Source organism: Vanrija pseudolonga, chromosome 3, assembly GCF_020906515.1.
Source record: "Vanrija pseudolonga chromosome 3, complete sequence".
In the NCBI taxonomy this organism is placed as follows: domain Eukaryota; kingdom Fungi; phylum Basidiomycota; class Tremellomycetes; order Trichosporonales; family Trichosporonaceae; genus Vanrija; species Vanrija pseudolonga.
In genome coordinates, this window is record NC_085851.1 from 3,851,227 (window position 1) to 3,877,769 (window position 26,543).

Sequence of the window (26,543 nt, forward strand, 5' to 3'; positions counted from 1 at the left end):
GATTCCTGCTGCCGTGGCGCTCGGTGCAGGCCCACCACCCAGGGTTCACTTTCGGTATTTCCGGCATTATGCCTTCCACCGCACACTCACTGGGCACTGTGGCGCCTCACCCAGGCAGCCGCATTGACCTCTTGCGTCGACACCCACTCTTTGACGCACAAGCACCCAAGCATGCGTGCACTGGAATTCAAGCATGTCCCACCAAGTGTCAGATCGACGTCGACGCAACAATTTGTGGCAGTATACAGTGCATGCGTTTGCGTTTGGGTACAATTAGTCGTAGTGTGTGTGCCATGTCAACAATTAGGAGGTGGAGAGAAAGGGGGGGCCCAAAAGCAAATGGAAAGGAGGAGAAGCGACGAGGTGCGAGTTGGAGGTGGGGGGCGATGGAAGAAGTGTGGACGAGATGGGAAAGGGGATGAGGGTGGTGATAACGAGGCAGTGATGCTGATCAGAGAGACAGAGAGAGATATTCTATACAAGTGATGATCGCTTGATCGCCCGGGTCATGTCGATCGGCTTTCTGGCGATGAAGGCTCGTTGAACACTGCCTCCCATGGGCGGTCGGCAGCCTGAGCAAACTCGCGGACGAGGGCACGACCAAAGACGGCAACGTGCGCGACGGCATTCTGGAGACCGAGCTCGATGGGCCAAGCAAACGTGTCGGGCTCGTCAATGTCGAGGGCGCGGGCGCATCCGAGCGTGTCGCCCGGGACGGGAAGGAGATCGTCTGCAAGTTCCGAGTTGATCGCACGGTCCCAAGTGTGCGGGAAGACCTCGCGCAGGGTCTTGAGCGAGAGGTGGTGGCGCGACGCGCCGAGGGCCTTCTGAGCACTGCCAGAGGTCGAGGCCGTCGAAGACAACAGCTTGAGCATGTCACTTGTAAGCTCGGGCTGCTGGGCCGTCGAAGATGCAGGTGATCTTGCCACTGCGCCAGGCGAGGCAGACGAAGATGCAGGCGAGGGGCCGTGGGCGGACGAGTTGGACGCGGGCACACCAGTCGACGACGTCGATCCAGCGGCGGCCACAGCCGTCAGGTCCCTTCCCCGGCGGTTGAGCTGACGAAGGTCGGTTGTCGACATGTGGTAGTCCATGACGGCTTCAATGAGGTACCTGCCAACCGGTTAGCAAGAGAGCCAGCCAGGCACCCAATGACAGCAGTCGCAAAACTCACATCAGGCCGATCATTCCCTTGACACGGTCCTTGTGCTCCTCGTCCACCTTGTCGCCAGAGCGCAAGTCGTTCCAGCGGGAGAGGACAAAGTCGCGGAGGCCAATGAGCTGCTGGTATGGCTTGGTCTTGACACTGCCACCATTGGCGCGCTCCTCACAAAAGTTGCGGTAGAGGTACAGGCAGAGCGAGTCGGTGAGGTACAGGTCGCCGCGTAGAATGTCCTCGGGAACCTTGCCTCGCAGGGGCTCCTTGGCCGTGTTGGGCGACAAGTACGCATCACCATAGCGCTTAAGGGTGTGCGCGCGACCTCCCAGGCTGATGACGTTGGGTCAGTAACACGAACCCCGAATGTGTGTGAATCTGGGCCGGGATCGGGTATGTGGGAACTTGAACTTTCTACTCACGTGTTATATGCCGATGACCACTGTGCTGTTGTCCAGTCGCCAGTCCCGCGTGGTGTTGTAATCTCGTTACGGAGTGCACTGCGAGGCTGGCGGTGGGGCGAGACAATGTGTGATGGGAATCCACTCGATGTTCTGGGCGTGACGGACCCTGAGGACGAGTTTACGCGTGCGAGTTCGTGTCCGGCAGGTGAGACGGCGCGAGCAGCTCCTGCCTCGCCGTTGGTGGTGCGCGCGCGCTTGAGGACAGGCCGTGCTGGGGAGGTCGTGGACGAGGTGATGGTAGCTGGGGGAGCGAGGGGAGATGGTGAGGGAGTGTTGGTAGAGAGGCCGAGGCCGAGGCCGAGCGCCGACTCGCTGTCCGAGTCGCTCGCCTTGCGCTTCTGCGCGCGGGCGTAGGCCCTGAAAGATCCAAATGAGGGTGGTGATGAGCGAGGAGATGGAGTCGCGTGCTCCTTGGTTGTCGGGCTGCTGCCGAGCGGTGCAGGAAGGGCGCCCAAGAGCTGGGTCGTTAGAATCACGGTAAAGCCGAGGAGAAGCGCGCGCGCGGCGTCGCGGCTCGCGCTCGTGCCGCCAGCAGCAGCAGCAGCAGCAGCAGCGCGGCACAACACTTACCTTCAAGATGGCGTCGGCGTTGCGCCTGACCTCCTCGGAGACGGGCGCTGGGCTGCCATTCTTGCTGGTGCTCGTCGCACGCGGGACAAAGTTCTGTCGCTTTGGTGGCGGGTTCGGTGATGTCGCGGGGACCGACGACGGGCGGGGGACGTACGCCCGAATGGCTGCAGTCGTCGACATTACTAAGGCCTAGCGGTGGTGGTTGAAAGGAGGGGGAGGGAAGGGATAAATCGCGTCGTCTGATCTAGGCCGATCGATCCTATGACGTGCGCTTCCGAGTGCTGCTCAGCGTTTGAAAGTGGTGGTGAAGTTGTTGCTGATAATGATGATGCAAGGTGACGACTTGCCACTGATCCAACCTGCAGCTAGTTTGGACGAGGACTGTGCGTCTGCAGCAGTAGACAGACGAGATGCTCGCCGCAAGAAATGTGTTTGGGCAGCAGCAGGCGTTTGCGGCTTTGCGCGGTGTGTGCGGCGTTGTCGTCCCTGGGTGCTGGGTGGGTGGGGGAAGTGACTTTTGCCGCCGAGTGCACGCTTCGAGGCGGGTTGAGGCGTTGGGGGGGCGCCGATGCTAGTATGCGAGGTAGTACGAGGTGGCGACAATGTTGCGCGCAGAGTGAGCACGCGCAGGTCTAGTCGGCAAAGCTCGGGTTGAGCGCGTGCGTCAAGTGGTCGTAGAGATTCGTCACGATAGCGCGAGTGGAATGTCGAGAGCAGAGTGGACTGCTCGTGCGTGTGGGGGGTTTGGACGTGAGCTTGTCGTGCGCGCGCTATGCTGGGGGATATGATGCGGCGGCGTGAGGCGTGCGCTGCGAGAAGCAAAGACAAAAGTCGCCTTTGGTTGGGGGGCACGGGCGTGTGGCCGTGTGGGCTGGGGCGGTCGGTCCAACAATCAATGTCGGGTCGTCGCGAGAGTGTGACACAATGGGCGTGCGCGGTGCGTACTGCTCAAGAGTGCGTGCTTGTTGCGCTGTGCACAATGTCACTGCGTGCACTGGCGATAACAATGCAGCAGAGGCGGAGGCGGCGGGCGGCGCACAATGTGATGGGGGGGGGGGGGGGGCTGAACGGGTGGGTGCGAGGTGCGAGAGGTTGAGGCTGGGTGACAGACCGAGTGTGTGTGTGTAGTGGGGGAAGGTTGTCTCAGCGCGGCTGGCTGGCTGGGGGCAAGGCAGCGAGATTGGCGGCAGTGCCGAGGGGGGACTGATGTCTAGACACCGGTGCAATGCAGAGAGAGAGGAGTGTGTCTTCTCTGCAGAGTTGCTTTGTTGCTTGCAACAATGTTGTGTGTGTGCAAGCAAGCAGGCTGGTTTATTCTTGCCTGCAGTTGTCTCTGTCCGGGACGAGCAGATGTCCCTTCTGATGGAATGGAATAGGTTTCGGGCAAGCAGGGGGGGAGGGAAGGGGCCGTGGGGGTCGTGTGGTGGGTTACGACAGGGGAACCGACTGGGCGACTGCGCTGCGCTGCCTGGGGGGAGATTATTTGGATTGGGTAAGAAGGAGCCGGGGTCGAGCCGAGGCGGGCGAAGGGGGGGCTGCGGAGGCCAAGGCGGCGGTATGCGGTCCGGATCTGGCGGCGGCGGAGGCGGCGGTGGCTACACTGTAGGTATGTTGTCGTCGCCGTCTGCGTCGTCGTCGCCGCCAACTAGTCCTGTATGCCCCAGTAGTGCTGGGGGGGATGACTGAGCACGCGGGTGGGTGAGGCTGCACGCGCAGAGCAAACGCAGCGCAGCAAGTCAAAAGCCACAATTTCGGCTTTCGCGAAGAACAGAGGCGTCCCGGTCGGCGAGGGCGGCGGGTGGCGCACACGGAGCGGGTTACCGTGAGGGAGGCGGGGTGCAGTCGCGGTGTCTGCTGTCGTGCACGCAATAGCGATGAGGATGAAAGAGATGCAGAGAGCGATACAATGCACAACAAGGACAACGACTACATCTGCTGTCTGTGGGGAAGCCACAGCCCCCTAGTCACCGGGTACTCGCAACCCCGCGTCGGTCGTCGCACACCCCCAGCCTCGCCAGTCAGCCAGCCGCCGCCTCCTCCTCCGCGTGCCGGGTGTAAGAGATCTTATTAGTGCGACATGCGAGGGGGAGGCTGCAACGGCGGCGGCCTACGGCGGCCACTGCATTCGGTGATACGGTAACCAAACGTGACGGCCATGCCGAGAGGCGAGGCTGCGCGTGCCAAGAGAGCTTGCAGGCGATTATGCGGGGCAGAGGCGGTTGGTTGCCTGCTGATGCTGACGCTGCTGACACGCTCGTCGGGCTCTTGCTGGTTGGTTAAGTTTCGGGCAAAGCGATGTGGGCTGGGCTGCCATGTCTGTGCCTATGCTATGCGAACTGTAACTGTGCATGCGTCGACGACGGGGGTGCAGTGTGCTGCTGCATCATGTCGAGCAGCAAGTAACACGACGAGCATCACCACCACAGCGAGCACCCACCACCCATGCATCGCGACACCCGCGCCAAGAACATGCACCGAACACTCAGTCACCCGGCACGACCCCTTCCCTCCCCAAAGTTGAGCGAGGCAGGCACCGCGCGCCGAGCGGGTGGATGGATGCAGGGCAGGCAGGGACAGCCGAGAGCAACCAGCGCCAAGTGACTTTGGCTGCTTGTCCTTGGCTACCTTGTCGCCCCCCTTATAGCCCCTGAGTCAACCAAGCAGGCACGCACCGAGGCGACAGTGGTGGTGAGTATGCGTGTGTGCGTGTGTGCGTGTGTGCGTGCGTGCTGCTGCTTACCCTATCGGCGCTCTCCGGCGCGTCGACAATTGTCAGCAAGGATGGATGCATCGATGCATGCGGCGGCGGTGGCGACAACGACGCCAGCGGCGAGCGACATGACGCTGCCGTACATGCTACCACTTCGGAATATCCTCTCAATGTGCATGCGGTTGGCCGCCGGTTCCTGCTTGCGCTAGTGTGTGGCCAGCCAGCAGCCAGCAGCCAGCAAACTGCCTGCCCTCCCGCTCTCGGAACAAAATGAATCTAAGATGAGTAGTAGTGCCGGTTTCGGAATCGGTGCGGGGTTGGCGGCGGCAGCCGGGCGGGCGGGCGGCTTACGGCGCGTGGGGTGGTGTGGCTGTGTGTGTGTGTGTGCAGTGTGTGTGGAGTTGAGTGCATGCGTCGTGGGTGATTGATGGTATTGTACAGTGCTGCTTCTACTCTTAACATTGTCATTGTCTTTGCCATGGGTGTGACTCGACGATCAGTGCGTGAATCCGTGAAAAGGCTCATTATAGCCCTGCTAGTGTTGAGTAGCTCACGCACGCAAAGAAGAGACGCACAATGTAGCCAGGTTGTATTAAGTCCTTTGGTCTGATTGGCTGCCAATTTCTAATAGTGATATTTCAATCAAATCAATCTGGGGGTGAGGAATAAGCAGCAGGCTGTCGGCGGCGATGCCCCCGCGGCCCTCGCTGCCCAGCCCTGCCCTGGCCTCCACATGCAGAGTGCTGCCTGTCGTGCCTGAAAGCAGACACAAGGGGGGAGCCAAGCACGCATCCAGTCCAGCCAGGGTCATCAAGCAGTGAGCAACACGGCCACACCCACCACCCCACCAGGCCACCACTGGCCCCCCCTCCGCGGCCGGCTTTACTGCACTCCCCCCCGTCTCCCCCTCCGACATCTCTTGTGCTTTGCAACATTGTCCCCCCTCTCTCTGACTACTATCACCCCACTCCTTCACTCTCCTCTTCTGTCACTTGCTCTCTCTCTCTCTCTCTCTCGCCAGAAGCCCACAACCCCAGTAGCCATCTCTACACCTCACTACCACACCCCACCCACTCTCGGCCCCATCACCCGGCCCACCGAGCCCTCCTATACACCACCTCACCCCAGCCCAAACCACAGCCCCCCTCTCACACCCGCACACCTCTTCCCCCCCACCCCACTCTCGGCACCATGCCGCCTGTCCCAATCACCTTTGCTATCGGCGCTGCGCCAAACGCCAAGCTCGGCGGCGGCGCCGGCAAGGTCATCTCTTTCAAGATCAACACCAACGGCACGCTTGAACGCGGACCCTCGCCGCCCACCCCTCCCCATGCTCCCAGCGCAAACCAGAAGCGCAAGGCGGGCATCTCTGCCAACGCGCTCGCCGCATCCACCTCTCTCCTCCCCAACACCAGCGGAGGCAAGCTCTCTACCTCGATGACGCCGCTCAACGTCGCCATTGTCGCCCGTTGCCTCGCCCGCGGGACCGAGCCGTCCTCACCCCCTGGCGCCGCCGCCCGCAAGCGCACATCAGGCAACCACACCCCCGCGACATCCCCTGCGCCGACATCGGTCGCGCTCCACGCCGTACACCCCTACTCGCGCGCCAGCGACCTCGCCAACACTCGCTCGACCGTGCCCTCACCGCAGGAGATTCTGCGCGCCGAGCGAGCCGAGGAGGAGAAGGCCCGCCAGAAAAAGGAAAACGCCGCCGCCGCCCGTGTCGCCGCTGCCCTCGCTCGTCGCCGCAAGGCCCAGCGCAATGGCAGCCGTAGTGCCTCGCAGCGTGTGCAGTCGGCGTCGGTGGCCCCGCCTACCATGATCCCCGCTACGGTCCGCGCCATCACCACGGCCAGCCACGGGCGCTCAAAGTCGGTCGACCCCAAGGACGAGGACGTGCCTTCCATCACCACCGAGCCGGCGTCGTCGAGCACCTCGCCCATCCTCCGCGGCGGCACTGCCCTCAAGCGCACGCGCTCGTCGGGCATCCACGGCATCAACACAAACCTCACCCCTGGCGCGGTCAGCATCGCCTCGCCGCTCCGCTCGGTCGCCCACGCCGCAGAGGGCGACGACGAGGTCAAGCCCGGTGCCTCTCCCAACTCGGACAATTCGGACGGCCCAGCGCGCAAGCGCACGCGTTTGTCGTCAGTGTCGCCACGCGCCGGGTCCACTCGCCGTGCCAACACGACCTCGCCAATGGCCTCACCCAGCGCGCTTGAGGGCGAAACTTCTGCTGCCGGCGCCGCCCCACCTACCGATGCTCGCTCGACCCGCCGCGCTGCCCCAGAGGCAGCACCCGAGCCGACCGCCAGCGCCATGCGCCGCGTTGTGAGTGCCACCGAGGGCGCTGGACGCCGCACCACGACCCGCCGCACGTCGTCTGTCGGCCTCGAGCCCGCCGCCGAGCGTGTGCGCCGTGAGGTTCAAATACCCGCTCGCATGCGCGACTATGACCGGTAGTGGTGTCAGCCATTTCGTGTTGCACTGGGCGCCGGCCTGTGTGGGGTGGGGCGTGGGCTCGTGTTGGCTGGGAGCGCCTTTGAGCACGGGCCTGCGAGGTCCACACGGCCCACACCGACGCAGACGCACGATCGCCGCCGCCGCCGCGATTCAGCACACGAGATTGATTCCCGAATGTCCTGTCGTATAGTTCCCGCTACATTGCTACATCCATCTACCACCATCATTGTTCCCATCCATACCATCCACTACTACCACTACTACCACCACCACCACCCCATCCCCCCCCCCCCCCCCCCCGTATTGTAGCTTGTAATCAGTCTCCCCTTCCGATGTATGTTGATGACTCCAGTGGTTGGTTGATAGCAGCGTTGCAGGGTGTTTGTCGTACTTGATGCAGGGTCGCTGGCTGCTTTCTGCCCCACGGCACGGCAACCCACCAGCCAGCAGCCCACAACAAAGTTTTCGCCATTGTCGATCGGGGCCGAGTGCCGCCCGCCGCCGCCGCCGCCGCCGCAGTGCCGCCCACGCGTGACACGACCGACGAAAAGTGACGTAATGCAGCGTCCCAGCGTACCACGGTATTCAGGGTTTGCCGACCGGGTCGTGGGTTCGCGACGCCACCAAACCAGGGCGTGGCATTCGGGAAGGGGTGGGTTGATTGCCTGTATGCGAGATAGGCGGGGGGTGGTGTAGATAGTGTATGTGGCGGATGGGATGTGTGTCGACGAGTGGTGGTGCTGCTGCGTGGGGTTGTGTTGTGGTTCCAGAATGCGGCCCCCGGCTTTGGGGCGTGGCGTTACATAGAGCCGCGGGGCCGCAGTGGTAGTGACTACTCGTATGTCACCACACGCGGGCCCGTGGCTGCTCGCGCTGGCTACAGATCGCCAGATTCCTACGTCCTCCTCCTGTGGTTCTTCGAAGCAGAGCAGACGATTCGGATCGGGATACATCGGCACGTTGCACATAAGCTACCTCGCCGGCTGGCTGGAATGCACATAGTGGCGTGCCCACAGAATCAGCCTGCCTCTCCAATGCTGTTTGTTCCTGGCTGGGCTGGGCTGGGCTTTGGTGCCAAAACCGAACAAACAAACATCACTTTGGGCCCAAGATCAGCCGCCAGCCCACTGTACGAGATGCACCAAGCCCAGCCAACAGCCAAGCCCGCGATGCGCGCGTTGGCTTTGGGATCACAATCCTTTTTGGTGACCGGTTTTGGCCAAGGTTTTGGTCATGGACTTCGGTTACGCGGGTTTTGGTCAATGGATTTTGGTCAGGTGGATTTTGGTCAAGTAGATTTTGATTAAGCGGATTTTGGTCAATGGATAGTGGCAAAAATCGACTTTGGTGCCAAAGTCGACTTACTTTGGTGCCAAAATCGCGAGCTTGCAGGTCGACCCGCCTCGCTAGGCCGTGGAACAGCGTCTCTGGCGTGGACATGGTTGGAAGTGTTGCCTGGGCATCAGTGAGCCAGAAGGCGACCTGGCGCGAAGTGGGACTGAGTCGGTGCCTGCTCGATCAGTCGCAGTGGTCGCGCCTCGCCAGCTCTGCCACAGGCTTAATCCGACAAGTTTAATCAGCTGCCTCTCCAGTCAACGGCACTGAAGTTAGAAGGGGATACATCGGAGTTACACTAATACTTGGGGTTGGGGGTAGATGGCTTCGGTTGCCCTTCGTCGGAGTTGGCCGATGGGGGTCTGAACTCTCGCTCGAGCGACATTCTCGTCGTGTGGCCATGCAAAAGGGAGGTCGCGGCGTCGCTAGAAGACTCTCACGCCCCTCTGCTCTCACTCTAGTCGCGCTGGTTGTTGAGCTGAAGTGTCAGCCATCGGAGATCCCCGAAATGGCACCGCCACCCCGCCACTCCTCCAACTCTCCTCCAACTCGTCCTCCTCGACCGTCCGACCTCTTCAATCGTCCTCTCCGGCACTCACGATGCGCAGAACGTAGAGGAAGAGGTTCAAAGCGTCGAGATAGAGGGTCAAGCTCCGCCGTGTTAGCAAGCGCAAGAGAGGGCTGAGAGATGAACTTACGATCCAAGGATGGCCTCGTCGACGCTCAGACGCTTCATGATCTGCTGGGTGTCGTACAGGATGAGACCGGAGAAGATGACGACGCCAGCGATGGCGATGATGAGGTCGAACGTCTGGTTGTAGGGCAGGAAGATGCCGACGAGGCCAGCAGTGAGGAGACCCCAGATGCCAGCGAAGAGGAACGGGCCGAAGGACGAGAAGTCGAGCTGGGTGTGTGAGCACGAGTGTGATGCATAGCAGCCACACGCCACTTACCTTGGTCTGGAACGTGAAGAGGGTAAGGCCCACGAACACGCCAGTCGTGATAACCAGCGCCTGGATAACAATCTTCGAGTCGTAGTAGCTGGTGACCGAGCCGATCATGATCGACTCGAAGAACGTAAAGGCGGCAAGAACAAACATGTTGGCGGGGTAGTTGTGGCGCTTCCAGTAGACGCCGAATAGCGAGACAAACGAGCCGATGAGGGACGTGAAGATGACCCAGGGGTTGTTCTGGACAAAGTTACGCGGGCCGTCGAACGACAGGCTGACCGACACGGCGGCAGTGAGGGCAAGCTGCGCGAGGAGGATGGCGTACACCTTGCGGATGAAGGCGCGGCGGATGGCCTCGTCGCAGTCCATGACGACGACGCCGACCTTGAAGTCGTCGGGGATGTCGTCGTCGGGGGTATCCATCCACGCGTTGCGGGCGGCGGAGCTGGACGCCGCCTGCGCCTGGAGCGCGAACGGGATGGCGGAGGCCGCGTCGAGCTGGGGCTTGGACTGCGCCGACGAGGCGCCGAGCAGCGGCGCGGTCGCCGACGAGCCGTCGTCGTCGGCCGCGCCGTACTGCGTTGCGGTGTAGCGTGGGGGCGAGGACATGGTGAGTGATGTGGGTGGTTGTGAGATTCAGTTGCGGTTAGGTGGCGAGAACACCGCCGCGCGTCGGAACCAGACTGAGCGGCAACGGCAACGTCATGGAAGGCGCTGGTTGCCACGAGCCGGCATAATTCGGAGTTATGCACATGGCTAGGTCTACACGTGGCTTTGCCTCCGTCGCCTCTCGGCTCGCTCGGCCGCGCCACCCGGAATGCGGGTAAATGTTTAGGCGGAATATTTCCCTGCCCAGCGACTGCGGCACGAGACGATCAATCCGAGTGGCCAGAAACGGCGGCGGCGGCATGGCAGAGACGACGACTCGACGACCTAAACCTTTATCGCAACTACAACTCGTTCTTCATCACACACCTCACTCAACTCACGCGCGACCCCGCCCCCTCCGCCTCGGTGCACTTTACCCCCCGGAGCAATCCCGTGCCCTAGACCATCATGAGTATCTCGACGCGAATGCGAGGCACGCCCCCCGCTACCGACTCCAACGACACGGCGTGGCTCTTCGCCGCCGCGCCCCAGCACACCCGCAACGCCCTCGCCCTCGCGCGCGTCGCGGGCACAGACTACATCTACGCCGACCCCGCCCTGGGCGCTGCCCAGGGCGGCTGCTGCACGCTGGCTACCGGGCCAAAGCAGTGGGTTTGAGGCCGGCGGGGGGAGCCCGCACACCGGTGGTGGGAAGGATAGACCTACCACCACAAAGGGGATGACGACGACGAGCACGGCGACGAGCGCGTCGGCGTTCCCTCTCACGCCGCCGAACTCGCTCAACTCGGGCATGCGCGTGCCGCCCCGCGCGCCGGCCGCGCTGCCGTCCCCGCCGCACTCGTTTTCGGCGCTCTCTCCGGCTTCAACAATGACTACGGCAAGCGCCTCGACGTGCGACACAATCCTCCCGCTCCTCTCCTCGGTGTTCCCGTACGCCGCGTCCTCGGTCGCTGAGGCCTCGGAGGTGCTACAGATCGTCACGCCGCCCGACGTCGTGCTGCAGGGCTTCGTGTCGGACGAGGCCTCGGGCGTAGGGCGCATCGTGTTCGTGCACCTCCCGCCGACGGGCGCCGCCCCGCCGCAGCCAGACTACCTCGCTCCCCACTTCTCCGACGTGCTCCGCCCGCACGACCCGCGTCGCCGCCACCCGTCGCCTCCGCCGCAGGCCAGCGGTGCCGCTCTCGACATTCGCGAATCGCTCACCGCCCTCCTCGACCTCGCCGACACTCTCGAGGCTGCGGAGCTCATCCTCATCCTCGATAAGGATGAGCGCCAGCCCGAGCCGCTCGCCGAGCTCATGCACGCTCTCATGTATGTTGGCGGGCAGCCGGTCCGCCCTGGCGCGCCTGTCGGCGAGTGGGACTGGGATGCACGGCGGTGGGCTCTCGTCAGCATCGAGCTGTAACGGAACCTCTCCCCAACCCTTCACCTCCTCAACAACTGCGACCTCCTCAACCTTCAACGCAACACCACTCTGTCTCCTCTACTTTCAAATCAATCAACACGCCTGCTCCAACGCAGCACACAAACACACCAATGTAGCATTCCCCCGCATCTGGGCGGTCCAACCCGCCCCGTTGTACCATGCCACCGCTGGCTGGCCTTAGCCCCAGTGTCCATAACGAAAACTCTTATATCTGTTGTCACAATAGCCACCATACTCGTCTCATACTCGTCTGGGTTTATGAATAAGTGAAATTGCGAGTGCAGGGGTGTGGGCGTGCGCGACGCCTTCGCCAAGAGATGGTTCTCGATCCTCGCCCCGACACGCCGCGCGCACAACCATAAGCTCGTCGTACCGCCGGGAAAGGAGGTGGCACCGGGAGGCGGAGTGCGGGCAGTCACAGTGCGGCGGCAGGCGCGGCAGGCGGGGGCGGCGGAGGCGGCCTCCGTGCAGCAGCGTGAGGGCGGATGATTGATGACGACGAGCGTGAGGCAGGTGTGCGTTTCGCTGCGGTCGTCGCACGCCGATCGCCGCTGCGGAGGGGAGCGAGCGGCTCCATCGTCCCCGCCGCCGCTCTGCCGCCGTGCATCGTCCTATCACGCATGCACGCACGACACCTACGCATCGTCCTATCTCACTCAGCCGGCTCGATCGCCACACCATGCATCGTGCTCAACCGCCACGCAATGTCTACCGCCTGGGGTGCCGACGGGAGGTACCGCCGGGACGCCATCCTTACCGTGCGTGGTTTGTGCGTTTGCCACCGACCGCGGCCACCCCCTTGGCGGCGGCTGAGACTGGCGTGGGGTGGGGCGTGTGCTGGGGCTGTTGCCACTGCCACTGCCACCCAGCGCCCACTGGGCGTCCCCTCGCTATCCACGGTGGTGAGAAAAAGAAATCATGCTCGTCGCCTGCCCACCCGTGAGCCAGCCACGGTCGGTGGCGTGTGCAAGCCAAGCAAGCGCTATTGTGCTGCTGCTGCTGCTGCCGAACAGCCTGGGCCTGCACGCAGAGGTTATCTCGCAGCAGCACAAACGTGCCGCGCACATGGGATGTCCATGGCGTCGCGCGTTCACGGTGCATGGGACGTTTGCCACTGCGTTTGCCACCCGTACCACCCCGTCACGTACCGACGGGACCGGGGCAACAAGGTTGTTGTTCTGTGAGTTGAAGGATTTGAAGGGGCGCTTAAGCTTGTTCACGCGTCATGTCCCGGGGTCACTACATTTTGTCCGATGCGCGGGGCTTTGAAGGAGTCGTGGGCCTGGAACCTACTGTTGTTGTTGGTTGTGTCGCAGTGTCGTCGACGCGCATGCGCCGCCACCAGGTCCGATGCAGAGGCGGCCCCTTGCGAGCCGCGTCAGTCTGTGCTCTGATGGCTTGAGCGTGGGCGCGAGCGTGCGAGGGTACGTGTCGTCGTCGACCGACCGACCGGTTGACCTGACCGACTCGAATCCAGCTGTCGTCGTTCCTTGACGAGAGATCCATGGGTACCGGAGCCGCAGCGTCGAGCAGTGATGCTCGCCGTCCCATCGGATGGGACTGTCAGTCTGGACAGTGGCCAACTGCCCCGAGTGTGGGGGCACAAGTGACTTGTCTCATCAGTTGGGAGTCGTTGGCGTCAATTCACTTTCTTGCCACATTGATTTCTGATTGGTGCCTTTACACGTGTGGCGTAGGAAAGTCAACCACGACGACGACGACGGAGGCAGGGCGGGAGAGCAGAGGCGACGGACACAAACACGCAACCTCGACTACGCGCCTGGCTTTTGAACCCCCCACCCCTCCTTGCCTTCCCTGTCTTCCCTCCATCACAACCACACCCACCACGACTTAGTCGCAAACACAGTCATCCCATCATCTACAACATCCATCATCAATCTACCTTCTTCCCATTCTTCCTTTTGGTCCATCAACCCCCACGCTTAGCTCCCCACGACAACATCAACAACAGCGCACGCGCCCTAAAGGTACAGCCCGTGCATAACACACCCGACGCTGTCCGACACACGCGCGCCTCCGCCCGCACACGACACGTCGTAACAACGCGCGCGCGCCGCCGTCGCTGGCGAGCAACGAGAGCAAGTTTTCTCGACCCATCCACTATCGCCACCCGTACTTTTCTGCCCCCTGCTGCCTCAAATCGCACCCAGACACACGCAGACGGTGCTGCAAACATTCAGCGTCCTTGTCGATTCCCCCTTTTCGGGGCGAACATCTCTTCATTCAACTTGCCGCCACCCAAGTCGCCTAGAAGCCTCTAGAGCCATGCCTTACGACACCATGACCAGCATGGCAGAGAGCTCAATGGCGGCCTCGGCAACAACAATCAGGCCACGCAAGCCGCTCTCGGCCTCGCACAGGCCAACAACTTGGTATCTGGGAGCACAGGGACCACGGAGCGGTGCTGGCGCACTCGGCGCTGACTTATACACGCCGGTCGAGCAAAAGTCGCCCAACCCGTTCCATGCGCCCCCAACAAGTTTCCGCTCGCCCCACTCATCCATCAAGGGCAAGCACAAGCTCTCCCCCTCTCCGTCTCCCCGCGCTGGGATGGCCTACGAGTTTTCTTCACCAGTTTCCCGTCCCGCGCTGGCCGCATTGACGCCGAACCGGCAGTCCGACTCGTCGTCGTCACCGGGCGCAGAGAGCCCCACCCCGGCGATCCCCCCATCAAAACTTCATCTCGCAGACGACGACAGCCCGATTCGCCATGTCCCAGGACACAGCAGAAGTCTGGCTGCAGCAAGAAATCGTAGCGGGGTCGACTTATTTTCCCCCGAACCACCGGCCAGCCCCACGCTTCGCCACCACAGCAAGAGCGACATGGATGACTCACCGACGGCAAACAAGATCCTCTCGGCTCAGAGACACCACCATGCGCCCCCAACACCCCTGTTCCAGAGCCTCCGCGCGTCCCAGTCGCAGGACTGTAACCCCTGGAAGCAGCCCCGCAACAACTCGTCGAGGATACCTCGTCTGTCAATCTCGCACCCCATTCGGCCAAGATCCGGAAGTCTCGCCCAGAAGAAGGCAGTGTCACTTGGTGACATCCAGGTTGACAAGATGGAGGACTCACCGTTCGGCACCGCCTTCATGCATGCGCGCAAGGCCAGATCGTCATTGGGGCCGGCCCCCGTTGGCTTTTCCGGTCGTGAGCGCAGAAGAGCATCCGGCGAGCAGTCCATCTCGCGCTCGGTTGGCCACAAGTCGGGCCTCTCGCTCTCGCTCTCCGCCGGGTTAGTCTCCATGCCCGACTTTGCGACCTCGAACTCGTCCATCTCCTCGGCTTCATCATCGAGCATCACCCCACCACCTTCCGCTGAGTCTCTGTTCGAGAATGTCAAGCCCAACCCCGAGGTGTTCGAGGCCGCGGCTTCGGGCATCAAGCAGAAGTTCAAGCCCCGCGACTCGACTGGCTCGCTCCCCGGGGCTGAAGAGGACCGCGCCAAGATGCCACCGCCATCTGTGCTTCGCATCAACACGGCTCCCAAGGTCGAGTACTCGGTCAAGAGAGCGAGATCACTGGGCAACCGGCCAATCGAGACGCCCATCGAGGCCCCCACCGACTTGGCCAGCAAGTTTGACTTTGTCGTTGAAGGCGTCTCTAGCTTTGCCTTTGGCAAGAACGACGACAAGCTCACCATGCCCGACACGCCCGTCAAGAAGCAGGCTTTTGGCGGACGGTCATCTGGCCGAATCCAAATGTCGCTGTCGCACCCCGTTCTTGGGACGCAGCAGGAGGTCGTGTACAATGAGCCAATGCCCTCGCTCTCTGCGCCTTCTCCAACGCCTTCGTCGGCCCGCAAGTCACCTTCTGTGCCCCAGTTGACGATCACGGCAACCTCGTCCCCCGACAGCGCCATGGACACGGATGAGCAGAGCCCAACGGTCCCACTTGGCTCTGCCCGCAAGGCCAACGGCGAACCAACTCGACTGGGCATTCTTCGCCGCATCAGCAGCACCATTGGCAGCAGCGACTGCAGCGAGGACGAGTCGACTCCGACCAAGGGCGGCGGCGAGGGCAAGATCCTGACGCAAGCGTCGACGTTGACCACCCCTACGCCATCGCCCAAGGCTCCCACCTCGCACAACGCGGCCCCCGTCCAGGTCCAGAAGGACGGTCTGGTGCCTCGCTTATCGCTGCCGACATTCGGCCAGTCCAAGAGCCACAAGAGACTGAGCCACCGCCAGTCGCACCCCCTTGCCCCGCCCAGCAACCTGCCCGACGAGGAGGACATTTTCGAGTCGCGCTTCGTCTCCATGCAGCCACTCGGCAAGGGCGCATTCTCGACCGTGCTCCAGGTGCGCGAGCGCCACGGCGAGGGAATCTTTGCCGTCAAGCGCACCCGCGGTGTCTTTGACGGTGTCAAGGCGCGCCTCCGACACCTCGAGGAGGTTGACATTCTCCGTCACCTGTCGAACCCGCCCAACCCCCACGTCATCCACTTTGTCGACGCCTGGGAGCAGAACCGCCAGCTGTTTATCCAAACCGAGGCATGCGTCGGCTCGCTTGCGGCCTTCCTCGCTGTTTTCGGCGAAGAGCACGAACGACTGGACGAGGGACGCGTGTGGAAGCTCGTCCGCGACCTCAGCGACGGTATCAACCACATCCACTCGCACGGTGTCATCCACTTTGACATCAAGCCCGACAATATTCTTGTCGGCGCCGACAAGAGCCTCAAGATTGCCGACTTTGGTCTCGCTACTCGCTGGCCGAGGATCTCACCCGCCGAGATCATTGCTGGCTCTGGTCTTGCCGGCTCTGTCGGTACCATCATCAAGGAGGAGAAGCTCGAGCGCGAGGGCGACCGCGTCTACATGCCGCCCGAGGAGCTCCGCGGCGTGTTCGTCATGGCCGCCGACATCTTCAGCTTTGGCCTCGTCGTCCTCGAATCGGCCATGAACATTTACCTCCCCGACGGCGGCCCGAGCTGGCACGCGCTGCGCGACAACAACTTTGCGTGGCTCGACCTCTCTCCGCTGTCCCCTGCGCTCGCCGACCTCATTGTCAACTGTCTCCAGGCTGTGCCTGAGGCACGTCCGACAATCGCCCAGGTTGTCGAGCACCCGGTCGTCCAGCGATCATACACTGGCGGCGCGGCGCTGGCTCCCGAGGACCCCAGCTGGCTCATCAGCGTCCTCGGTGGTGGGGGCTTTGCTCCTTCCCCCCGCGCTACCATCGGCTCCATCGACATCGAGGGCGACGTTGTCATGGAATAAGCCACCCCAACCCATCAAGAATCCCCAACCCCACTGCATTATCGGATTGTCCAAACTGTCTCGTCACCTGTACCAATTCCCGGACCACAACACATCACGCACCGCACGACTGTTCACACTACAACACTACACACACTATCCATCAACACTACTACTATTCCGGCGCCTGCCCCGCACGCGACCCTTTCACCGACCCTCGTCGCTGTGCAGAAGAGAGAGCCTTGTCCTGTGAGGAGAGAGAGAGAGAACATTGGTAACGCACGACGAGTAGATATTATGACTAGGCTGCTGCTGGTGCTGAGCTATGCATATATGGCGGTGATGAAGAGCACCGCTGCCGCAGGCGGCGGTGCGGTGGGCGAGGGGGCAAAGAGTTGGAGGCAGGGTGGTAATGGTGGCACGGTGGCGGGATGTCTAGATGTCTCAGCAGAAGCCACGCGAGAGCCACTGATCCTTGCCGAAATCAGTCGCCACCCAAAACACCAACTTGGCAACTTCGTCCGGACAACAACTTCCATTTCGCTCATCACTTACATCCACCAGCTTCCAACCCAAGCACACACTGTCATCTCCACGCCACCCAGCACATCCAAAGTACACGCACCCTCCACTCCCAGCCTCAGCTGCACCCCGCCCCGCCCCCAACCTCTCGCCATGTCCGACTCTGAGGACGACTTCATGTCGGACAAGTTCCTCGTCGAAGCGCCGACCGCGAACAAGACGTACTCGCAGCGCAGGTCGCACGCGGCGCTCAAGGCCGAGCGCAAGGTGCGCGCGGACAATGCCGCCCCGAGGCGGGAGGAGGAGGCCGCGCGGAGGCACGCTGGCTTGAACACGAGCTTGTTCGACACGCCCGCCCAGCCCGAGGCCGGCGGCAGCGGACAGGCCAAGGCGATGGGGCTTATGATGAAGATGGGCTGGAAGGTCGGCGAGGGATTGGGCCGGCGGCGGAGCGCTAGCCCCGAGCGGGCGCCGAAGGCGGCAGCGTACGACGACGACGCGCCGCGTGCCGGGCTCGGCGCGCGCCAGGCGGACACGGCAGGGGGCAGGGCCGAGCCGATCCGGATCTCGATGTGGGCTGGTGAGTCTGCCTCCTCTGCGCCGACTTGACAATGCGTCTGTCGCTAACCACGGACGCAGGACGTAAAGGCCTCGCGGCGCGCAGCCCGTCCCCGCCACCACTACTAAACCCGCGCCGCACGAACCCCGACTATCTAGCCCCAGAGCGGCACGCGGCGCTCGCGGCCGACGCGGACGCGTTCCGAGGCCGTCGTGGCGCCGACTCGGCGGCCAAGAAGGCCGAGCGGGACGCGGGCAAGGCGCGGGCGCTCCTGCAGGAGATGGACGAGGCGAGGGGCGTCAAGGTGAGCCTGGCAAGCCTTGTACGCGGCGCTGACAGCACAGTTCCACCCGCTCTGGGCACAGCCAGGCAACCCCGCCGCGCTCCCGCGCGAGCTGCTGCGCCTGATCTATCCGGACGAGGTGTCGTCGCGCTCTGCATCGGAAGAGCTCGAGGAGGTGCCTCTCCCTGTACCGGTGGCGGCGTCCGCGCGCGAGAACAACATGTCGGCTGCGGAACGGCTGAGGGCGCAGATGCGCCGCGATATGCTGTCTGACTTGGGCGGCGGCGAGGGGGAGGACGAGGATATCAGGTTTGGTGTCGCGCCGCCCAAGGACGACGACGAGGACAAGCCGGCGCCGGCTGGCGCTGACGAAGCCGAGATTGACTGGCCTTCGCTCGTGTCGGGCACGAAACGCGTGCTGTCCCTCACGCCGCAGGAACACCTCGCGTTCCTCGTCTCTCAGCTGCGTACCGAGCACCTCTTCTGCTTCTGGTGTGGGTCGAAGTATGCTAGCTTTGAGGAGATGGATGGGCCTGGCGGGTGTCCTGGCGAGGACGAGGATGATCACTAGGCGGGGCGTGGCTGGCAGTAGACAATCAGATCAGTACAGCATGCACACGCTGCAACCACACCCCCACGCCACACTACACGCAATCTTGCATTACTAACTCTACACGTGAATATACTGTAGCTATATGGAGTGGGTGGCCGTGGCCAATGAATGTGGCAGGTACGCGCCGGTCTAGAATCGTCGTCAAGCCCCTTCCCCTTCCCCCTACGCCGGTACTCGCCGCACGGCCTTGGGCACACGCACGAACAGCACGACAAACTGCGCGAGCGCGAGCACGACCGCCGCGAGGATGAACACGCTCGCGGCGTACGTCTCGACCGTCGCCGCGAAGAGGTTGGCAAAGATGATGGGGCCGAGGAGCGTCGCGCCAATGGCGTGGATGACTGAGATGCCGCCAAACAGGCGGCCGACCTCGCGCGCGTTGGGCATGAAGCTCAGTGCCAGGCTGTTGGCCGCCGCGTTCCCGGGTGCGCCGAGCGCCGTCGCTGCCGAGCCGAGGAGGAAGATCTGCCATGACGCGCCAGTGTTGGCTGCTAGGATGATGTAGCTAATCATCTCGAGGAAGGCGGCGAGGCGGACGAGGAGGTAGTCGAGCGCGGCGGAGCGGGATGTTGACGGCTTGGCGGCTGGGTCGGGCGTGTCGGGGCTCGACTCGTCGCTGCCCGCTGGCTCCAGCAGCGGTGCCGCCTCGCCCTCCTCAACCACCTCACGCTGCTCGTACCACGGCTTGAGGAACTTGATGGCCAGGGGCAGGAGACCGAGGAGCACGGTGATACGGCAGATGGACACGAGGCTCATGTAAGGGCCGAGAGCGCTCGCCGACCAGCCGAACGTGTAGAAGATGTACTGCATCTTGACCTGCATGACGCCGATGAGCATCGAGGTGAAGAAGACGAAGACGCCCATGAAGGTCAGGTTCCAGTTTGTGCTTCCGTCGTCGTTTTCCGAGGGGAGGAAGACGCTCAGCGGGCGGAGGAAGCCAAACACCTTCACGAACGTGCGGCGGAAGGCGCCGACGGCGCGGCGCGCAGTGCGCGTACGACGCGGCGTGGCGGAGATACGGCTCCAGCTCGAGTCGGCGGCGGCGGCGTCACGCGCGTCCTCCTCGTCGCTGTCGTCGCCGTAGTCCTCCCACCGGCGCTGGGCTGCCTCGGCCTGCCGCGCGGCCTCGCGGGCTGCCGCAGCGCGCTTCGTCAGAACCGCGCGTGCCTCGGAGGACAGCGACTCGGGGAGCAGGAAACGGATGAGGATGGTAGACACCAGGTGAGTAGTCACGGAGATGTAGAACGGTGACAGGCTGTGTTGTTGTAAGCATTGTCGCGGGCGGTGATATAATACACTACTCACATGCTGTCGGTCGCCTTGATCAGCGCCGAGCCGAGGGCAGGGCCGATAGCAAATCCGCCCATGAGCGCAGCCATGACGCGTCCAAACTCCTTTGCGCGCGACCCCGTGCCCGTCACGTCGGCGATGTAAGCGTTGATCGCGGCCGTGATAGTCGAGAAGCCGCCGAGCAGGCCGTCGAGGCACGGGCCGATAAGGAGCACGTAGAAGCCGAACTGGGCCACGATGCGGGGGTACGTGGCAATGACGAGGAAGCACGCGTCGTTGAGCAACAGGCCGAACTCGCACAGCGCGAGGATCTTGCGCCGGCCAATACGGTCCGACATGGACGCCCAGAAGCCCGTCGTGATGGCTGACAGCAGCCCAGCCATGACAGTCAGCGTCATGAGCAGGCGCGCCGCGGCGGCCTGCACGCCCGGGTCCTTCTTGCACAGCGCGGGGTCGATCTCGGAGTACGGCGGGTTGGAGGGGGCGGGCGTCGGCGCGGGCGCGGGCGAGGGCACGGGCTGATCCTCGCCCGGTGTTGATGGGATGGGCAGCGGGTCGCCATGCTCTGGCACCGTTGGGCTCGGCGGAGGCACATGGTGCAGCCACTTGTAAATGTCCTTCTGGGCCTCGAGGAACCACTTGTCGCCCGGCGAGAGCAGGGCGCCGACCTCACCCGCGCCGGGGGTGAGCGCCGAGCCGGGGAAGATGGGGAAGGTGACAGACGAGGAGTTGAGCGCGGCGTGGGCCGACGCAGCTTGCTGCTCGCCCAGCGCGACCACTACCCCTGTCGAGGTGCGGGGCGGGTGCGCCAAACACGCGAGGTCGAGGTACAGCTCTGCCCTCGCGGCCATGGTCATGCCCAGCGACACGGTAACGGCGAGCACGAACGGCAGGACCCACTGGGGCGTGGGCCGGCGCCACGCCGCGCGGTTACGCAGTCCGCGCATGTTATCAAAGCTCTCGGTGGTGCCCGCCGTGTCGGTCGTATCGGAGCGCAGGTGGCGGGGGCGGGCGGCCTGGACATAGCTTGGCGGCGGGGCTTGGTCGCTGGGCAGCGGACGCGACGACGGCGACGACGGCTCGCTTAGCCCCGCGGCGGCCTCGTACTGGCCCCGCTCGTACAGCCCGCTCTCTACCCCGTCCGGGTTGAGCGACGAGCCAGAGGGCACCCAGAGCGGCTGCTGCGTGTGTGCGCGGGTATGCGACTGCGAGCGCCGAGTGGCCGACTGGTACGGCCACCGCTGGTCGCCGCTTGCGCGCCGCTGTACTGGCGCAGCGGCGCTCGCTGAGCGCGGCTGGGGCGTGCGCGGCGGATCGGCAGCAGGCATGCTGGTGGGTTGTTATCGGGCGGGCGACGATAGTGCCTTGGGGCCTTCGTAAGTGAGTGAGGGAGCGTCGTGAGCTGCGTGCGTGGTCGTGGTGGTCGTCGTCGTCTACAGCGTCGTTGGTTGGGTTTCGTGGTCGATGTTGTCGTCGTCGTCGTTGTCTGTGGCTCGACGTTGTAGTAACAAGTGTTTAAAGTGTGGGAGCGATTGTGTTGGCCGATGGAGCCATGTTGTGCCAGTTGTCGCTAACATCATTGCGCAGTCGCAGCCAGCCGTTGTCTCGCGTCACTCGGCTCAAACGCCACCAGCCAGCCAGGTCGGCCGACCTGCCCACAAAGGCTTGGCTCCTCTGGCTGGCTGCCTGGCTCGTTTGCTGCTCCGGCGGCGCGGCGGCCACCCACTCCACAGTGTTTGTCATTTCGTGGTGCCCGTCGGACATGGCCGCGGGGGAAGGGAAGTGACGCTATCGTCACCGCGTGGGTGCAAGCAGCAATAAAATTCGGTCCGAGCCTTGCCCGAGTGCCCGAAGCGAAGCGAGCGACAGACAGACGGGAGCTTCTACGGGCGGTGGTCGGGTGGGCCGTGTCGAGCTCGAGGACGGGCGTACATATGTGCATGCTTGTGCCGAGGTGGTCGTGGGCGGTCAGTGAGAGCAGAACAGGACAATCAGGAGCACGAGCAGGGTTGGGGCGAGAAGGGAGGGCGGCCGCCAGTCGCCTGGCGAGGCCTGGCCATTGTGCCGCCTTGCTTGGCGCGGGCGACATTCCCGGCGAGGATGTGACAGCTTGGTTGGGTGTCGACTCTTCACGCACAGTCGGTCAAAGGAAGATCAAAGCATTGGGGGCAATGTCAACATCAAGAAAGATGGGAGGGAAGCTGACTTGAGCGACAATGCGCTTTCTTATCGCCTCACTGGCGCTGCTTCGACGCACGCACATTGACACGACTCGAGTCAACCGTGGAGCAGACTAGTGGCGCCTCGACTCGGCTCCGCGCAACACGCTCGCCCCTCCCTCCCCGCCCACCACCGCCCCATAATGCCATGAATGCATGTTCAAAACTATACTGTATCAAGAACTACACGGTAGTGCATGGTGTGCCTGTGTGTGCGATGAAAGCGGGCAATGACAATAGTTGCGTATTGTTGGCGTGTTATAAAGATCGTGAATGGTAGGTACTGTTACTGCTGCTGCTACTACCGCCTCTCCTACTTCTTCTTCGACAGGCTGCCACGCACACTCCCCTTGGATTTGGAGCTACTTGAACGTTTGGCCTTCTTGTCGTCATACTTGTTGCTGTGGCTTCGGATCAGGCCGCGACGCGCCTTCGAGTACGCCGGGTCGATATCTTCCTCCTCGCTCGTGTCGTCGCGTAGGTGGCCGATACGTGTGCTCCACTGCCCACTGGCACGTGGGGTACCGGGCGGCGAGTCCTCATCCTCCGGCGCAGTGTAGCTGCGGTCGTACGGTCGGTCCTCGAAGGCCTCGGCGGGCGCAACGAACACACCCTTGGTGTGGTCCAGGTGCTCGGTGCTGGCCGAGGCGGGGAGGTTCATGCGCACAGACTTGCGGCGCACGACGCCAGAGCCCTCATCGTGGGGCGGGAGGTCTGGAAGCGGCTCTTGGGCATGTGCAATAGGCGCGGGCGCCTCCTCAGGTGACTTGCTCAAGCGATCGTTCTCCACAACCTGGTATCCGCCATCACCGAGCTCTGTCGACTCGTCGTCATCCGACTCTTCGGGCTGGTCGTGGAAGTCGTGGAAGTCGTCCTCGACGGCAGACTCGTAAATGCTGGTCTGGTCGGCGGTGGACGAGTATGACGGGCGCGAGCTACCGATAGACGGCCGTGGCTGCGGCTCATCGGGAGGAAGCTCGACTGGGCCAGGCGCTGAGATAGAGTATAGCGTCGTGATCACAGGAGGTGGCTCGGACGGTGACAGGGGTGAAGGGCTGGACGGCCGCAGAGCAGACTTGAGCGGCGGCTGGCGGCTCTTGGACGGAGGAAGGGGCGACACTGGGCGACGAGGCTCCTCACGTGGAGCGTCGGTTGACTTTGGCCGCCTGTAGCTGTTCGACCTGGAAATAGAATCCTGGGGGCGTAACTCGTCACCCAGAGCGTCTCTAGTGCGGGGGACCGAACCGTTCATCACCTGGGATGGTAGGATCATCGAAGGCATTGTCGCGCTGCCGGTAAGCGACGAACCTGGCGCCTTAACGAGCTCAAGCTGCGGATTCACCAGCGACCTCGGCGCCTTGGGCACGTCGGGCATTGGCGGCGGTGCGGATTCAATGATCGACATGATCGTCGGGCCGTTCGACCGTGTGCTGGCGGACCGGGCGATGCTTCCATTCTTCCTGTTCCGCTCCGTCGTGCCGTTCGCTGCAGCGGGCTTCGCCTTGGTCGTCGACTTGATCGTCCCCGAAGACTTTGCAGTGGCTGTGGTCTTGACAGTAGACGCCGTCGACTTGACCGTGTTGGACCGCGACACCGCAGTGCCTGCCTGTGACGTGGGACGAGCCTTGGGTGTCGCAGCCCCGGATGCGACGCTGCGTGCCGTGACAGTCGACTTTGACTTGGTCGACGCCGACCGCGTAATGGCCACGGGGTTCGCCTTGGGGTTGGGGTTGTACGGCACACGCCCAATATCCGCCACCGAGAATCCGCTGTCACGGTTGGCATGGTTGGACACTTGAACGAGGTTGCGCATGTCGTCCTCGTCAGAGCTCGAGTCACTGCGGGTGCGTCTACCAACACTGCGCGAGCGGTTGAGGTTGTCGTTGGTCCTTGTTTGCCAGCTGCTGGAGGGGCGGCTGGCACCATAAGGAGGGGACTCTCGACCATCACGGCGATTCAGAACACCACCACGGCCATGGGTGTGGTGAGAGGAGCCCTTGCTCGGTCCCTTGAAGAATCTGGCGATTGCAGCAAAGAATCCGCGCTTCCGCGTACTTCCCCCTCTGCTCCGGACACTGGAGCCAGCCGGCGAGGTGACGCGCTGGATCGGCTGGTGCCCGTTGGACAGCGCTCTTCTCAGTGGTGCGTGGTTGACTGGGCTGTACGGGCGAGGGGCGTGCCCGACCTCACTGACTGCCCGTCTACCGACATTGTGCTGGTTCGAGCTGACCGGCGGCGGGCCGGACGGCGCGGCATAGTTGGGCTGCTGAGGATGCTGAGGGCTGAGAGGTGACGACTTGGCCGGGGCTGAGGGGTTGCCGTTGACGGATTTCTGCGTCGGGCGGTTCTCGTGCATGACTAAGGTTCCCTGCTGCTCCTCACCAGAGCTCTCTCCCTCCTCTTCTTCCTGGATGCTGTCCGTGATCGAACCTGGGCCATTGGCGTCATGCAGCCGGATCGGCCGCCTGGGCGAGTTTCCGTGGTCGTCATACCCTCCCACCTGGGACGCCGACTGTGATGGGGCGAGCGAGCCGTTGGAGTCGAGCTCGTAGGCGTTGACAGGGAGGTTGGGAAGCTTTTCGAGATCCTCGAGGCCACGGTGCGCCTGCGCAAGCCACATCTGAGCCACGACCTCCATGGCGCGGAATCGCTCCTCCAGGCCGCGGTACATGACCTTGTTGCGCTCCGATTCGATGCGGATTTCGAGAGCACGGAGGTGCTCTTCACAGCCGAGCAACTCTGCCTGGGCCTCGGCGAGCTTGCCGGCCCGCTTAGACTCTTTGCGGTCGGCGGACATGTTGGATTCTGCCGAGTAGGTCGACCCGCCCGACGACATGACCTGGGACTGCTGTGTGTACGAGTTTGCAATCTCCTTGATGTCTGATTTTGTAGGTCGGGATTTGGTTGTCTTGATCAGACGAGTGACGAGAATCTCGCGATCACGCTTGACACGGCTCATCTCCTCCTCGAGGAGATGGATCTGTTTCAAGTCCTTGCGGAATTGCTCGAGACTGGCGATGTACGCTGCCCATCCTGGCGTGCCCGTGTCGACCGAGCTGAGGGTCGAGCCAGCAGCTGGCTCGTGGAGCGAGGGAGAAATGGGGCCCTCGAATGCCGAGTAGCGTACCGCGCGTCGCACAGAGAGCAGGACGCCCGGCGACGACGTCGTGTACGCCAGCAACGAGGAAGTCGAAGAATGGGAGTGAGATAGAAGAGTGAGGAGTGACGTCGTCAAATGCTTTTGCGAGTCGCTGACAAGTGTCAACATCATGGCCCCAAGAGGCTCAAGACTCACAGATAGTTGTTGAGCAGACGGTCGCTGCTACTCCGATGGGCATGGCCCGGTCGGAGGGCGTCCATGATGGGCTAGGGGACGGTGGCGTCGGTGACGGAGATGGAGTGATGGTGATGGCGTCGATGTCCGAGTTGGAATGGATGTGCAAAAGGAATGTCAAGCGGACGGGGGGGGGAAGGTTGCGCCAAGATTCGACGAGGAACCGGGGAGCCACAATAATCGATGATACGGGCGCCGGCGGGTTGGGTCTCGGTTGTGAGGGGCGGTGTTGTCGGCGACGGGCGGGCTGCGTTGGAAGAGAGAGATGAGACGATGGTCAAATCGAAAAAAAAGGTGAGTGATGCAGCGTTACTGTCGACGTGGTGAGGGGGGGGGGGAAGGTGAGAGTGAGAGATAAGTAAAGAGTTGATGTGGCTTGGGGGGGGTTGGGTGGAGCGACGTTGGTGGTGAGGAGAGGATGCGATGGCTCGGCGTCGGCGGCGGCAGCGGCGGCCACTGCACCTGGCTGGTCGACGGCAAACGACTGCGCGCTTGGAGTGTTTTTCCATCATCGGCGTCATCGACTCCCCCCCACTCCCTGCTCCCTGCCCAGCAATGCAATGGAAATACGTCACCGCTTGCCCCGATGGCCCACCCCGCCCACCCACAAATCAATCTTGTCAAATCCAGTAAACAGACACACCCCAAATCCCAATGGAAATAGCGGGAGTAGATAGATCAATATCACCTAGAGAGTTTAATAAAAATACACGCAAATATTCCATTACGTAACACTTCCACCCCACCCCTGGCGCGTGTCTCGCTGGCACGTCAGTCGCGACGACGCCGGCGGTTCCAAGTGGGTGGGTGGCTGCCACCA

At 62.9% G+C, this 26,543-nt stretch overlaps 9 protein-coding genes across 9 annotated transcripts; 5 read left to right on the forward strand and 4 right to left on the reverse strand.

Moving 5' to 3' along the window:
* Positions 1-235: 235 nt before the first annotated feature.
* LOC62_03G005049 (uncharacterized protein) lies at positions 236-3,219 on the reverse strand. The gene is made up of 4 exons (XM_062771576.1): positions 2,191-3,219; positions 1,579-2,078; positions 1,175-1,489; positions 236-1,113 (listed from the first exon to the last, which is right to left on the reverse strand). The coding sequence occupies exons 1-4, from the start codon at positions 2,368-2,370 to the stop codon at positions 507-509; spliced, it is 1,602 nt and encodes a 533-aa protein (XP_062627560.1). The 5' UTR covers positions 2,371-3,219; the 3' UTR covers positions 236-506.
* A 2,872-nt stretch (positions 3,220-6,091) lies between these two features.
* LOC62_03G005050 (uncharacterized protein) lies at positions 6,092-7,363 on the forward strand (the record flags this gene model as incomplete). Its single annotated transcript, XM_062771577.1, has 1 exon — positions 6,092-7,363. One exon carries the CDS (start codon positions 6,092-6,094, stop codon positions 7,361-7,363), a length of 1,272 nt encoding a protein of 423 aa, XP_062627561.1.
* Positions 7,364-8,965: 1,602 nt separating this feature from the next.
* On the reverse strand, positions 8,966-10,269 carry Tmbim4 (Protein lifeguard 4). The gene is made up of 4 exons (XM_062771578.1): positions 9,652-10,269; positions 9,397-9,602; positions 9,298-9,349; positions 8,966-9,176 (listed from the first exon to the last, which is right to left on the reverse strand). The coding sequence occupies exons 1-4, from the start codon at positions 10,255-10,257 to the stop codon at positions 9,156-9,158; spliced, it is 885 nt and encodes a 294-aa protein (XP_062627562.1). The 5' UTR covers positions 10,258-10,269; the 3' UTR covers positions 8,966-9,155.
* Positions 10,270-10,704: 435 nt separating this feature from the next.
* Positions 10,705-10,914, forward strand: LOC62_03G005052 (uncharacterized protein; the record flags this gene model as incomplete). The annotated part of the gene is made up of 1 exon (XM_062771579.1): positions 10,705-10,914. The coding sequence occupies one exon, from the start codon at positions 10,705-10,707 to the stop codon at positions 10,912-10,914; it is 210 nt and encodes a 69-aa protein (XP_062627563.1).
* Positions 10,915-10,975: 61 nt separating this feature from the next.
* On the forward strand, positions 10,976-11,662 carry LOC62_03G005053 (uncharacterized protein; the record flags this gene model as incomplete). The annotated part of the gene is made up of 1 exon (XM_062771580.1): positions 10,976-11,662. One exon carries the CDS (start codon positions 10,976-10,978, stop codon positions 11,660-11,662), a length of 687 nt encoding a protein of 228 aa, XP_062627564.1.
* Positions 11,663-13,969: 2,307 nt separating this feature from the next.
* On the forward strand, positions 13,970-16,924 carry Myt1 (Membrane-associated tyrosine- and threonine-specific cdc2-inhibitory kinase; the record flags this gene model as incomplete). Its single annotated transcript, XM_062771581.1, has 1 exon — positions 13,970-16,924. One exon carries the CDS (start codon positions 13,970-13,972, stop codon positions 16,922-16,924), a length of 2,955 nt encoding a protein of 984 aa, XP_062627565.1.
* Positions 16,925-17,435: 511 nt separating this feature from the next.
* gpatch11 (G patch domain-containing protein 11) lies at positions 17,436-18,895 on the forward strand. Its single transcript, XM_062771582.1, has 3 exons — positions 17,436-18,005; positions 18,065-18,288; positions 18,329-18,895. The coding sequence occupies exons 1-3, from the start codon at positions 17,579-17,581 to the stop codon at positions 18,836-18,838; spliced, it is 1,161 nt and encodes a 386-aa protein (XP_062627566.1). The 5' UTR covers positions 17,436-17,578; the 3' UTR covers positions 18,839-18,895.
* A 20-nt stretch (positions 18,896-18,915) lies between these two features.
* On the reverse strand, positions 18,916-21,745 carry SPAC14C4.07 (uncharacterized protein). The gene is made up of 2 exons (XM_062771583.1): positions 20,186-21,745; positions 18,916-20,135 (listed from the first exon to the last, which is right to left on the reverse strand). The coding sequence occupies exons 1-2, from the start codon at positions 21,496-21,498 to the stop codon at positions 19,043-19,045; spliced, it is 2,406 nt and encodes an 801-aa protein (XP_062627567.1). The 5' UTR covers positions 21,499-21,745; the 3' UTR covers positions 18,916-19,042.
* Positions 21,746-22,560: 815 nt separating this feature from the next.
* On the reverse strand, positions 22,561-26,105 carry LOC62_03G005057 (uncharacterized protein). Its single transcript, XM_062771584.1, has 2 exons — positions 25,685-26,105; positions 22,561-25,640 (listed from the first exon to the last, which is right to left on the reverse strand). Exons 1-2 carry the CDS (start codon positions 25,747-25,749, stop codon positions 22,703-22,705), a joined length of 3,003 nt encoding a protein of 1,000 aa, XP_062627568.1. The 5' UTR covers positions 25,750-26,105; the 3' UTR covers positions 22,561-22,702.
* Between the last annotated feature and the right edge of the window lie 438 nt (positions 26,106-26,543).